This window comes from Pristis pectinata, chromosome 2, assembly GCF_009764475.1.
Source record: "Pristis pectinata isolate sPriPec2 chromosome 2, sPriPec2.1.pri, whole genome shotgun sequence".
NCBI classification, from domain to species: Eukaryota; Metazoa; Chordata; class Chondrichthyes; order Rhinopristiformes; family Pristidae; genus Pristis; species Pristis pectinata.
The window spans coordinates 13,800,976-13,814,097 of record NC_067406.1 but is presented as its reverse complement, the minus strand read 5'-3'; the positions used below and the strand labels follow the sequence as shown (position 1 = coordinate 13,814,097).

Genomic DNA, 13,122 nt, shown 5'->3' with positions numbered 1-13,122 from the left:
TATTTATCCACCTGCTGTTAGCTTTGTGCTTAAAGAGTAGAAAATGTCAATATACTTTGAGTTCAGTGAGATTTTACAGAGGGATCATCCAGGAGAGAATCTTCCACCAGGTTAACTCCTGAATGTCTGCTTGAGCTGACTAAAGAACTTTTACATCTACAGCTCGTCTTCATGTGGCTCAAAGTCACATTTGGGGGTTCATCCAGGATCCGCTTGTGACCCATTACGTGGCCAGTGATTTCAACAAGGGGGTGAGTATTTTTAAGTCGATTTGTTTGGGCCAATGACCAGGGGTTCATGACAAGGATGCATGCTTAGCCCACTGCTCTACTCTCTCTACACTCAGGACTGTGTGGCTAGGCACTGCTGAAACGTTATCTATAAATTCACTGATGACAATAGTTGTTGGCAGAATCTCTGATAGTGATGAAGCGGTGTGAGATAGATTGGCTGGTTGAGTGGTGTCGCAACAACAACCTCAGCAAGACCAAGGTATTGATTGTGGACTTCAGGAAGGAGAGGTCGGGAGAACACACACCACTCCTCATTGAAGGGTCAGCAGTGGAAATGGTGAGCGGCTTCAAGTTCCTGGGCATCAACATCTCAGAGAACCTTTCTTGGGCCCAACACAATCACAAAGGCAGAACCCAGCAGATCTACTTCATTAGGAGTTTGGAGGAGATTCGGTTCTTGCAAATTTCTACAGATGTATGGTGGAAAGCATTCCGACTGGTTGCATCATTACCTGGTATGGAGGCTCCGAAGCACAGGATTGAAAGAGGCTAGAGAGGATTGTGGACTCAGCCAGCTCCATCATAGGCACAAGCCTCCCCTCCATCGAGGGTATCTTTAAGAGGCGGTTCCTCAAGAAGGAGGCATCCATCATTAAGGACCCTCACCATCTGGGACATGCCTCTTCACATTACTACCATCAGGGAGGTGGTAGAGGAGCCTGAAGACCCACACTCAACGTTTCAGGAACAGCTTCTTCCCCTCTGCCATCAGTATTCTGAACGGTCCATGAACACTACCTTGTTATTCCTCTTTTGCACTGTTTATTTTTGTAAATTATAATAATTTTTGTGTCTTGCACTGTACTGCTTCGCAAAACATCAAATTTCACAACATATGTCAGTGATAATAAACCTGATTCTGATTTCAAAGAATCATGGTTGAGTACTGGAGAGGTAGATGTAAAATGCAATTGTATGTGTGAGGGAACAGCTACCAGACAGCTCTGGGTGGTTTGGTGTGACAGAGTCACAGGTTGTGGTACGTGGTTATTCAGTTCAGGACATAGGGGCATGTACACTTGCTTGGTGGGCACTCACAATGGAGGATGTGCACCTATGTTAGTGTAACTACTGAGGCTGTTTGGTGGTGTGGCAGGTACTATTGGGAAACCAAAGGGGTACATGTACACTTGTTTGGGAAACCTTCATTGCAGAGTGTTTTTTCTAAAAGTGTGTGCAGAAGAAACCTTGGCAATGGCACAAAAGGGAGAAGTCGTAGATGTGTTCTTTTATTTCATTCCATGTCTTTTGTTTGCTACTGGAATTGAACAGGTTGGGAGAGTAGGCAAAGAAGTGGCAGAAGGAATATAGCAGAGGGAAGTGTGGGGTTATGCACAATAAAAGGTGTAGACTATTTTCTAAATGGGGAGAGAATTCAGAAAATTGGAGATGCAAAAGGACTTGGGAGTCCTGGTTCAGGATTCCCTTAAGATTAATTTGCAGGTTGAGTCGGTAATAAAGGCGGCAAATGCAACGTTAGCGGTCATTTTGAGAGGACTAGATCATAAAAGCGAGGACATCCTGTTGATGCTTTATAAAGGCATTTGGTCAGACTGCATTTGGAATATTGAGAGCAATTTTGGGCCCTGTATCCAAAGGAGTATGTGCTGGCCCTTGAGAGGGTCTAGAGGAGGTTCACAAGAATGATCCCAGGAGTGAAAGGCTTATCATACAAGGAGCATTTGATATCTCTGGACCTGTACTCAATGAAGTTCAGGAGGATAGGGAGGGGGCAAAATCTCATTGAAACCTACCAGATACTGAAAGGTCATGATAGAGTGGAGGTGAAGAGGACGTTTCCATTAGTAGTAGTCTAGAATCCGAGGGCACAGCCTCAGAACCTTTAAAGGGATGCCCCTTTAAAACTGAATTTCTTCAGCCAGAGGGTGGTGTTACCACAGAGGACTGTGGAGGGCAAGTCATTAAGGCAGAGGTTGATAAGTAAAGGGGGTCAAGGGTTACAGGTAGAACGCAGGAGAATGGGGTTGAAAAATCAACATGATTGAATAGCAGAGCAGACTCAATGGGCTGAATGGCCTAATTCTGCTCCTTTATCTTATGGTCCTTATGGAATTGATAATGGAAATACTTGCAGGAGACAACTAGGTGTCAGACACAGTTTGCAAGCAAAGCATTGAGAACAGTTAAACAATGTGTAAACCAGGCCAGATAGATACAAAGAACAACAGACAAGATGCCGGAGGAACTCAGCAGGAATACTGAAAAGGAAGGTGATGAGGTAGATCCAGAAGTGCCAGCCCAGTCAGTTGATGAGTGTGAATACAGCAATGAGGAGAGATAGCTGATGAGCCTGCCACGGGCTTCGTGTAAATATTGGACCTATGAGAAACAGCTGGGGACAGATAATCCAGTGCACGATGATCCAGGTCTTCCTGAATACAGATCTACTCGAGTTACAAATGCCTAACGTATGTACAGCCTGTAGAGACAAATAAGCATCAGAGAGACGAGCAGGAGGGATTCGATGTCTGCTGTGGGGCCGCAGGTGTCTTTTGAAGTGTGGGAACTCTGTTCACAGCAATATCTGAATGGTTGAGTTAAACACTTAACTACGCATTGCCCTTGGTTGGCCCATTTTTAAAAAAATTAAATATATTACTCCTGAATGTCTGCTTGTGCTGAATAAAGACCTTTTACAGCTACAGATCCAGGCTCCATGTGGCTCATTCCCAAGTCACAACAGTTCACATTACAAGGGGAGTTGAAATGCAGATCTTACAGACACTGGGAAACATCCAGGGCTCAAGTCTTACACTCTGCAAACTCCAAATCTTAAACTAATATTTACCTTTAGTATGGTGTTACCCAGCTGGGCAGGAGACATGCTGATCACCACACCAGCATGCTGAAGGGCAGCAATCTTCTCTTTGGCTCCACCTTTACCTCCAGCAATGATGGCACCAGCATGACCCATTCTCCGGCCTGGGGGTGCAGTAAGTCCAGCAATGAACGACACTACTGGCTTAGCATTGGGCCCCTAGTAAAACAAGAAATAGCAATTTAATCACTGAAAAATACGATAGGATTTTACTGTACTATGAATAAAAAAACAAAAACCAATTATATGACATATTGTCACTAAAAAAACCCCAGCTGGTTCATGAACATTTGGGGAAGGAAACTTGGCCTGCTTAATTACCTAATCTGGCCCATGCACAGCTCTAGTTCATAACAAGGTGACTGGTAACTTCACCCTAAATTGATCACTTGGATCCAGAATAGATGGACCATAACTGACAACTTTGCTAACAACACCTTCTTTATGAGAAAAGGTTCTAATAAAACAGGTCCACTGTTTATTCAAGTAAATTATGACCATGTTAGAGAAGTTGGTTAAAAACAAAATAATTTTACAATCACAGCGTAGTATAATTCAATAAAGCTGTATTTTTCCCTTCTTTATTATAGTATAGCACTCTGTCAGGGAATTGAGTATAGGAGTCGGGAAGTTATGTTGCAGTTATACAAGATGTTGGTGAGGCCGCACTTGGAGTATTGTGCACAGTTTTGGTCACCATTATAAGAAAGATGTTATTAAACTAGAACGAGTGCAAGAAGACTTACTAGGATGTTGCCTGGACTTGGGAGCCTAAGTTACAAAGAGAGGTTGCATAAACTACGACTTTATTCCCTGGAACATAGGAGATTGAGGGGGTGACCTGAGAGAGGTAACACAAGATCACGAAGAGCAGATGGGGCGAAAGTGCAGTCATTTTCCCAGGGAGGGAACACTTAAAACAAGAGGGCATAGGGTTAAGATCAGAGGCGAGAGGTTTAAAAGGGACATCAGGGGCAACTTCTTCATGCAAAGGGTGGTATGTAGCTGGAATGAGCTTCCAGAAATAGTGGTTGAGGTGGGGGACATTAGCAACATTTAAAATAAGTACATGGCTAGCAGAGATTTAGAGGGCTATGGGCCAAACCCAGGCAGATGGGACTAGCTTGCTGGGCAACACATTCAGCATGGACAAGCTGGGCCAAAGGGCCTGTTTCCATGCTGTATGACTCTACACATGTCAATGCCAATATAAGAAAGTACCCATCCTATAATGTACAACATTTTCCAAACTCAAGTCCCTGGGCCTTCGACTGCAACTTGTATTAGAAACTACAATTCTCATTTATACAGCAGAACAGAATGAGGTCTTGAGGTCACAGAGGAAAATGAGAAGTGGATCTCATCAGCATCAGGGAAAAGTTGTGAAGGATGATCAGAAGATTGGTCAAAAAGAAAAGCTTTCCAAAAAACTTGGTGTCAAATGAGAAAAGGCCAAAAAATAAAAATTGGAGAGAAAATGGCATCTTAGATTAAAGGAACCAAAAGCACAAATAAAAAGATTTTTGAGAGGGAGGAAAGAAAATTTTGGATTAAAAGAGACAAAACATAAAGATTAACAAAAGGTCAATAAAATAAGCAGCGCAGTGGTTGAGAAGTAGCAGAGCAGGCAATGCCTTTAGCACAGGGAAATAATTGAAGCAGTGAAAGCCTAGGCAAAGAAAGTTTGAGCGCATCCATAAGAATACTACAATGGCAATAGGAAAGTTTGAGGCTTTGAGAAGAGGCCATAAGAATGCAAGGCTGTGCAAGGATGAGGACAGTGGCTGAAGAGGTAAATTGGTTTATTATCATCAGATGTACCGAGGTACAATGAAAAACTTGTCTTGCACACCGTTCATACAGATCAACTCAGTACAATGGTACATTGAGGTAATACAAGGGAAAACAATAACAGAGTGCAGAATAAAGTGTTACAGTTACAGAGAAAGTGTAGTGCAGGTAGACAATAAGGCGCAAGGTCATAACAAGATAGATTGTGAGGTCAAAAGTCCATCTTATCATACTAGGGGACCATTCAATAGTCTTATAACAGCAGGATAGAAGCTGTCCTTCATCCTGGTTTCATGTTTTCAGGCTTTCGTATCTTCTGCCTGATGGGAGAGGGGAGAAGGGAGAAGAGTGAATGTTCAGGGTGGGTGGGGTCTTTGATCATGCTAGCTGCTTTACCGAGGCAGCGAGGTATAGACAAAGAGTCCATAACGGGAGGCTGGTTTCCGTGATGCGCTGGGCCGTGCCCTCAACTCTCTGCAGTTTCTTGCAGTCACAGGCAGAGCAGTTGCTGTACCAAGCCATGATGCATCCAAATAGGATGCTTTCTATAATGCATCGATAAAAATTGGTGAAGGTCAAAGGGACTATGCCAAATTTCTTTAACCTCCTGGGGAAGTAGAGGTGCTGGTGAGCTTTCTTGGCTGTGGCGTCTACATGGTTGGACCAGAACAGGCGACATTCACTCAGAGGAACTTGAAGCTCTCAACCCTCTCAATCTCAGCACCATTGATATAGACAGGTGCATGTGCACCACCCTCCTTCCTAAAGTCAATGACCAGCTCTTTTGGAAAGGTTGTTGTCATGACACCATGTCACTACGCTCTCTATCTCCTTCCTGTACTCTGACTCATCGTTATTTGAGATACGGTCCACTAAGGTGGTGTCATCAGCAAACTTGTGGATAGAGTTAGAGCAGACTCTAGCCACGCAGTCGTTAATGTATAGAGGGCTGAGGACGCAGCCTTGTGGGGCACCAGTGTTGAGAATAATCGTGGTGGAGGTGTTGCTGCCTATCCTCACTGACTGTGGACTGTTCCTCAGCTGTTTTACATGAATTGGAATTTTGTGGAGAAAGGGACCCATTCGGTCCACGCTGGCTCCCTGAAGAGTAACTCCATCAGTCTCATTCCCTTTTTGCCTGTAATACTGCAACTTATTCTCTCTGATACCCATCATGGCCCTTGTGCCCTTTTCCCATTTATCTACACACTTGGATCATTTACAGAGCAACTGGCAGGAACCTACACAACCACAGAGAGGAGACAAACTCCACAGACCAGGCCCGGGGTCAGGATTAAACCCAGAACCCTGGAACTGTGAAGCAGCAGCACCAACTACTACACCACCAATGCCAGCCCATCAAGTGTTACTGTCAAATGCTCCAAAGCACAGCAATACATTAAGGGAAATGGCACAGTGATTACCTGCAAGTGTAGAATGTGGAAGACTACTTACTTATACATTCCTTATTATGAATTTGTTTCTCATAGAGTATTGGAGTTATACAGCATGGAAACAGGTCCTTCAGCCGAACTCATCCATGCTGACTGAGGTGCCTTCCCAAGCTAGTCCCATTTGCCTGTGTTTGGCTCACGTCTCTCTAAATCTTTCTATTCCATATATATGCCCAAATACCTTTTAAATGTTGTGTAATTGTACCCACCTTTACCACTTCTTCTGGCAGCTCATTCCATACACCCATTACCCTGTGTGGGAATACTTGGCCCTTAAGTCCCCTTTTAAATCTTTTCCCTTTCATCTTAAACCTATGCCATCCAGTTTCAGTATCCACTACCCTGGGAAAAAGGACTGTGACAATCCATCTTATCTATGCCCCTCATGATTTTATACACCTCTATAAAGTCACTCCTCAGCCTCCTTTGCTCCAGTGAAAACAGTCCTAACCTATTTAATCTCTCTTTATAACTCAAGCCATCCAGTCCCAACAACAGCCTTGTAAATCTTTTCTGAGCCCTCTCTAGCTTAATCACAACCATCCCACAGTATGGTGGCCAGAACTGAACACAATATTCCAGGTGCAGTCTCACCAACAGCTGTAACATGGCATCTCAACTCTTGTACTCAATGCCTCTACCAATGAAGACAAGTGAACAAAAGCCTTCTTCACCACTTTGTCTACTTGTGTCACCACTTTCAGGGAACCATGTACTCCTGGGTGTCTTTGTTCTGCAACACTCCCCAGGGCCCCGTCATTCACTGTGTATGTCCTGCGCTGGATTAATTTTCTAAAATGCATCACTGCACACTGGTCTTGGTTAAATTCCATCTGCCATTCCTTGTCCCACTTTCCCAGTTGATCTAGATCCTGTTTCTGGACTTGGACAACTGCACTGGCATTTGCCTTTCAGTAATCTCACCAGACTAACGAAGAAATCCCAACAGATGCAAAGCATCAAAGAGGGGAATAAAATTTCATAGATACAAGATGCTTGTCTGTAATTCCACATCACCTAGCAAAAAGTTAAGGGTTGGGGAGCCGAGAAGAATGTTGCTGTGCATTAGATGTCCAAGACCAAAACAAACACTCAAAAGTATGGTAATTCTATGTGCACAGACATAATCGAGAAATTTAAACAAAACTGTCAAGAGTCAAATTCCCCCGACAAGCATCTGCCAAACCTAAGCCTCCTTTTGAACATCCCCAACATGCTGTGTTGACAATGCCTTAAACCACACTTTTTGGTGTCACTCAAGAGCTGTCAGACTAAAAAGGAAATCAACATCTTGTTCCTTTGGTCTATGTTCAAACTCAAGTCCAGAGAGAAACAGCAGCAACCAAGATTAATGTTACATTCAGCGCTACCATCTGGCCTTTGTGCCAGCCGCAATCTTCAGTGTGATCAGCATCAAATCCTCACCGCCCATTGCACAGCGCTTCAGCACTCAGAATTATTCAAGAAAGTTAAGAATTTAATGAGATAGCACAGTTACCATCAAATCAGTGTCTGGGATCCTAAATTTCTTTTTTGAAAAAATAATCCAATTTGCCAGAATAGAAATGCCCAGAAAACTTGCATAAAATTAAATTCCTCCCAACAGAAAAGTCACAGCTCGAGTATCGGACCTAAATCAGGTCAAGGCTGAAAGAACACTGAATGACGAGTTTCCCTCATGGTTAGGTTAGATTAAGCTGATCAGGGAGGTTTCAGATTCAATATCTAGGTTAAACTTACTTGTCAAATCTCACAAGAACATGAAAACACAGCAAAAAGGAGTAGGAAAAGGCCATCTGTCTCCTCAAGCCTGCCCTACCATTCAATACAATTATGGTGCATCTGTGCCAGGCCTTAACTCTTCTATGCTAGTTCCCCATAACCCACAATATCCAATCTTTCAAAAATTTATCCACCTCTTCTTTAAACGCCTCTATCAATTCAGGGCAGACAATTCCAGACATTCATCACCGTCTGTGAGAAGAAATCACTACACACTTCCATTTTAAATAACTCCTCCCTTATCTTATATTTATGTCTCCCTGTTCAAGACTCTCCCACTTGTGGAAACTTCCCAAAATGTATCCGGTCATACCCCCTTAGGATCTTATAGGTTACAGCTGGGTTAGACATAAAATTAGTATGTGCTCCCACCTTGACAGCAGTCCAATAAAACTGCAGAAACTGGAGGAATGTAGGCAGCATCCTGCTAATCTGCGATACTCTTTCTCTCGGAGTATTCACTGGTTATGTCTACAGGTTAATTTCTTTGGGCAAACTGCCAAAGAAATCAGCATCTTCAAAGCTATACCCCAGCAAGAACAACTTGCATTGACATAGTACTTTTAGGTCAGGAAACAGCACCAAGGTAGGAAATGGAAGAAATACATTCTAAAATCTCTTAAAAATTAGTGAAATACAAGAAAGAACACTTCCATGAGAAATTGGGCTTTACATATAGGGACACCGCACAGAAGCAAAGAGGTGTCATTAAATCTATATGTATCACTCATTTGGCTAAAGCCAAAACATACATAGATTTTGACGGTAGGATGGGTTTCCAGGTCTTTGTTGCAGAAGTGATTCATAGAACATAGAATAGTACAGGAACAGGTCTTTAAACCCACGATGTCTGTGCCAACATGATGCCAAACTAATCCCTCCTTATACCTCGCACACGGTCCTTATCCCTCTATTCCCTGCCTATTCACAGTGTCTATCTAGATGCTTCATTAAACATTGTTATGTCACCTGCTTCCACCACTTCCCCTGCCACTGCATTCCAGGCACCTACCACTCTGTGGAAAAAAAAGTGCCTTGTAAATATCCTTTAAATTTTGTCCTTTTCACCTTAAAGCTATGCCTTCTAGTATTTGACATTTCTGTACTGGGAAGCAGACTCTGACAATCTATCCTATCTATGCCTCTCATAATTTTATAAACCTCGATCAGGTCACTCCTTAGCCTCAGATGTTCCATGTAAAACAATCCAACTCTGTCCAACCTCTCCTTATAGCTGATGCTCTCCAATCCAGGTAACATCCTGGGAAATATAGAAACATAGAAAAACTACAGCACAATTCAGGCCCTTCAGCCCACAAAGCTGTGCCGAACATCCCTACCCTAGAAATTACTAGGCTTACCCATAGCCCTCTACTTTTCTCAGCTCCATGTACCTATCCAACAATCTCTTAAAAGACGCTATCGTATCCGCCTCCACCACCGTTGCCAGCAGCCCATTCCATGCACTCACCCCTGACATCTCCTCTATATCTACTCCCCAGCACCTTAAACCTATGTCCTCTTGTGGCCACCAATTCAGCCCTGGGGAAAAGCCATAAAGTACCAGGCAAGAAAAAAAAATCTGCGTGAAAGTTAAGACTTTCATCTCATTCTTGACTTCTGAAGAACCTTCTGGACAACATCATCTCCAGACCTAACAAAACTTAATTTGGAACATGCATATTTCCAATGTGACCAAAGTGTCCAAAGTACATCTTAAAAAGTACATTTTCATATCTTCTGCACCCTCTCAAAGCCTACATATCCTTCCTGCACAGCAGCGACCAGAACTGCACACAATACTCCAAGGAGGTCTAACTAAATTTTTATACAGCTACAACATGACTTGCCTACTTATTGCCCTCACTGATGAAGGCGAGCATGCCATGTGCCTTCTTTACCACCCTCTCAATTTGTGTTGGCATTTTCAGGGAGCTATGGACTCACATATCAAGATCCCTCTGTACATCAATACTGCTAAGGGTCCTACCATTTACTATACATTTTCCTCTCGTTTTTGACCACCCAAAGTGCATCACTTCACACTCGTTCAGATTAAACTCTATTTGCCATTTCTCCACCCAAATTTCCAACTGAACTACATCCTTCTGTATCTCTTTGACAACCAGCCTCGTTGTCTGCTTTTCTACCAATTTGTGCCATCCACAAATTTACTAATCAGACCACCTATATTTTCATATATTACAAACAGAAATCCCAGCATTTATCCTGGTCACAGACCTCCAGACAGAATAACACCCCTCCACCTCTACCTTGTTTGCCACGACCAATTTTGAATCCAACTGTGCATCCCATGCGACTTGATTTTCTGCATCAGACTACACTGAGGGATATTGTCAATTGCTTCAAATCCATAAACAGAAATACTAGGAATGAAGTGCAATAGTTATGGACAAAACTGCTGAAATTGGTTTTGTTCTGCTGAGTAGGAACTTGACAAGGTAAACGGTGGCTTTAGCTCTTGACCTTCTGGTTTTAGCTTCACATTGATGAAACTAATTTTGTTTAAAAAAAATAGTCGTGGCATGGCCTAAACTATAAAATTTATCAGTAACTTAGTCTATTTTAATAGTTGAAGTTCTGCAAATTCAACCAATGTGAGATGGAGAAACTAAATCCACAATTTGAAGTTTTAGAAATTAATTGCCCACCTTGAGTTGCATTGGAGAAGTTTCTCATATTTCCACAAGAAACCATTTTATACCTAAACCCAGACAGACATTAACAGATGACACAAGCTTGAAACAATGAATTTGAAGGCATCAGCAAAAAATCCACTTCTGCGCAGCCAAGCCCCACAAGGGAGCTCTGAATAGAGATTAGGGGCAGCAGATTTTATCTCCCTCCACGCCCAATTCCCCAGTTTGCCAAAGATTGCAGAATTGCAGTCTTGCAACTGCAGAATCTGCACAGTCCAAGGAACAAACCTAGGAGTGGCCTTAGTTGCACAATTACTGACAGAAATGGAGTTATACAGGTCGTCCCTGGGTTACAAATGCCCGACTTATGGACATAAATACAAGCTAGCTCCCATAAATATTATTAAATTCAAATAAGAACCAGTCTTGTAAAAGGTTTTTTTCCATGTATGCTCCCTGCTGTAATCATACCCTCTAAGAAAAGAGGCTGCCAGTTTCAATGTGAGAACCATCCACTTAAGAGACAGTTGCTTTGGAAATTGATACTTAAGCAATGATATGCTATTAAACAATATAAAATCCACTGATACTTCAAGCCTATCAAAACTAGCCACTAAGTGTGGGACATCCCAATTCTGTACCACTGTAACTAGGCAGGGGAAGACTATAAATAAATGATCATGTTAATTAGCCCTCATCAACACCATTCACTACAATACTGTGAAGGTATGGTTACCATATTGAGTGATTGTGTACTTTCCAATTTACGGATAAAATAGACTTATGGAACCCATTCATAACTAGGGAGGGACTGTTGTTTCATTCAGCACAACACATTAGCAGGAACCTTCGATTCACTTGATCACAGGTTAATAAAGTCCAATGTCCTTTCCATCATTTCAGTGCAATTAAAACAAAAGCTTGCAGATATAGTGCCTTTACCAGAATAAACTACCCAAAGGCACTTCATAGGAACATCAACAGAACGCGAGACTAAAGAGGTACCAGAACAGATGACTATCAGGAGGTATTTTATTTTAGAAACGAATATCTTATTTAAAAATAGTTTCATATATGCTTCTGACACAGTTGGCACATCAAGTCTATGCTACCTCTCATGGTATTTCCATCAGTTCTACTCCCCCACTCATTTCCCTTTAACCCATGCTCTTTCACATGCCCATCAACTCTCCCAATTCTCCTGCCACCCACCTCACCAGGGGTAGTTTACAGTAGTCCACTAACCTACCAACCTGCACATTTTTGGGATGGGGAGGAAACTGGAGTACCCAAGGGGAACACGTGGTCACAGAGAGAACATGTAAGCTCCACACAGACAGAACCCTAGATCAGGATCGAACCTGGATCACTGGCACTAAATGAGGCCATACTTGGGGGGTGGGGTGGGAAGGGGGAAATCTTGAAGGCTTGCAGGGAAAAGAAAGTACAAGGTCATAGAGAAATGGAAGGGCAGCACCATAAAATGACTTCATATTGTCAGATCTTTAAGTGTAAAGCTTCACCGAATCAGGACCAATGTCGGTCAGCAAACAAAAGGGTGATGGGTATACTGGACCTGGGATGCAGGCAGCAGTTTTGAACAGACTGAGGCTTACTTAGGGTGGAAGCTGTCCAGTTTACGGGAAGAGTCATGTGTATATAGTGAAGGTAATCTGTCGCCCTAGCCAAGTATAGATTTAGGGAGTGTACTAAATATGGTAATGCATTGTAACAAATAGTATACTGTAGCGACCCACCGTCTGAGCAAGCGAACCGGCTCTGCGGTTGGGTCACGCGTTGTAGGAGCGGCGAGGCCCAAGATGGCGTTGGGTCTTCATCTTCCCCGAGCGACAGGGAGAACCCGCGCGCAGGAAAAGCGCATACGTCATTTCCATTTTTGGTGGGCGGGAACCGTTTTTGTTCTGCAGCCCACCGACTAGTGTCTTGCTTTCACATCGCAGTAGCAGCCGCTACATTGGTGACCCCGACGGTCCAAATGGATTTTGGACCTGCACAATGGACGACAACACAGCAGCCAACGCAGTGGCACTCAAGCTGCCCACCTTTTGGATACTTTGGCCCAGCGTCTGGTTCGACCACGCTGAAGCACAATTCCAACTTTGGCAGATCACCTCTGACTCCACAAAGTACTACCATGTGGTCAGCTCTCTGGACCAGGAGACAGCCGCCCAGGTTGGAGACTTCATCCAGTCTCCTTCGGAGGAGGATAAGTACCCGGCTTTCAAAGACCTTCTTATTTGGACCTTCGGCCTCTCCTGTCGTGAGTGTGCTGCCCCCCTGCT

At 43.2% G+C, this 13,122-nt stretch overlaps 1 protein-coding gene across 2 annotated transcripts in view; it reads right to left on the bottom strand.

The window, feature by feature from the left end:
- Positions 1 to 13,122, bottom strand: part of suclg1 (succinate-CoA ligase GDP/ADP-forming subunit alph) — an 87,395-nt gene that overhangs the window by 11,329 nt on the left and 62,944 nt on the right. For both annotated transcript variants that reach the window (XM_052042446.1, XM_052042456.1), the window contains exon 8: positions 3,103 to 3,291. In XM_052042446.1, coding sequence (XP_051898406.1) covers positions 3,103 to 3,291 — 189 coding nt within the window. The remainder of the gene's footprint in view (positions 1 to 3,102; positions 3,292 to 13,122) is intronic.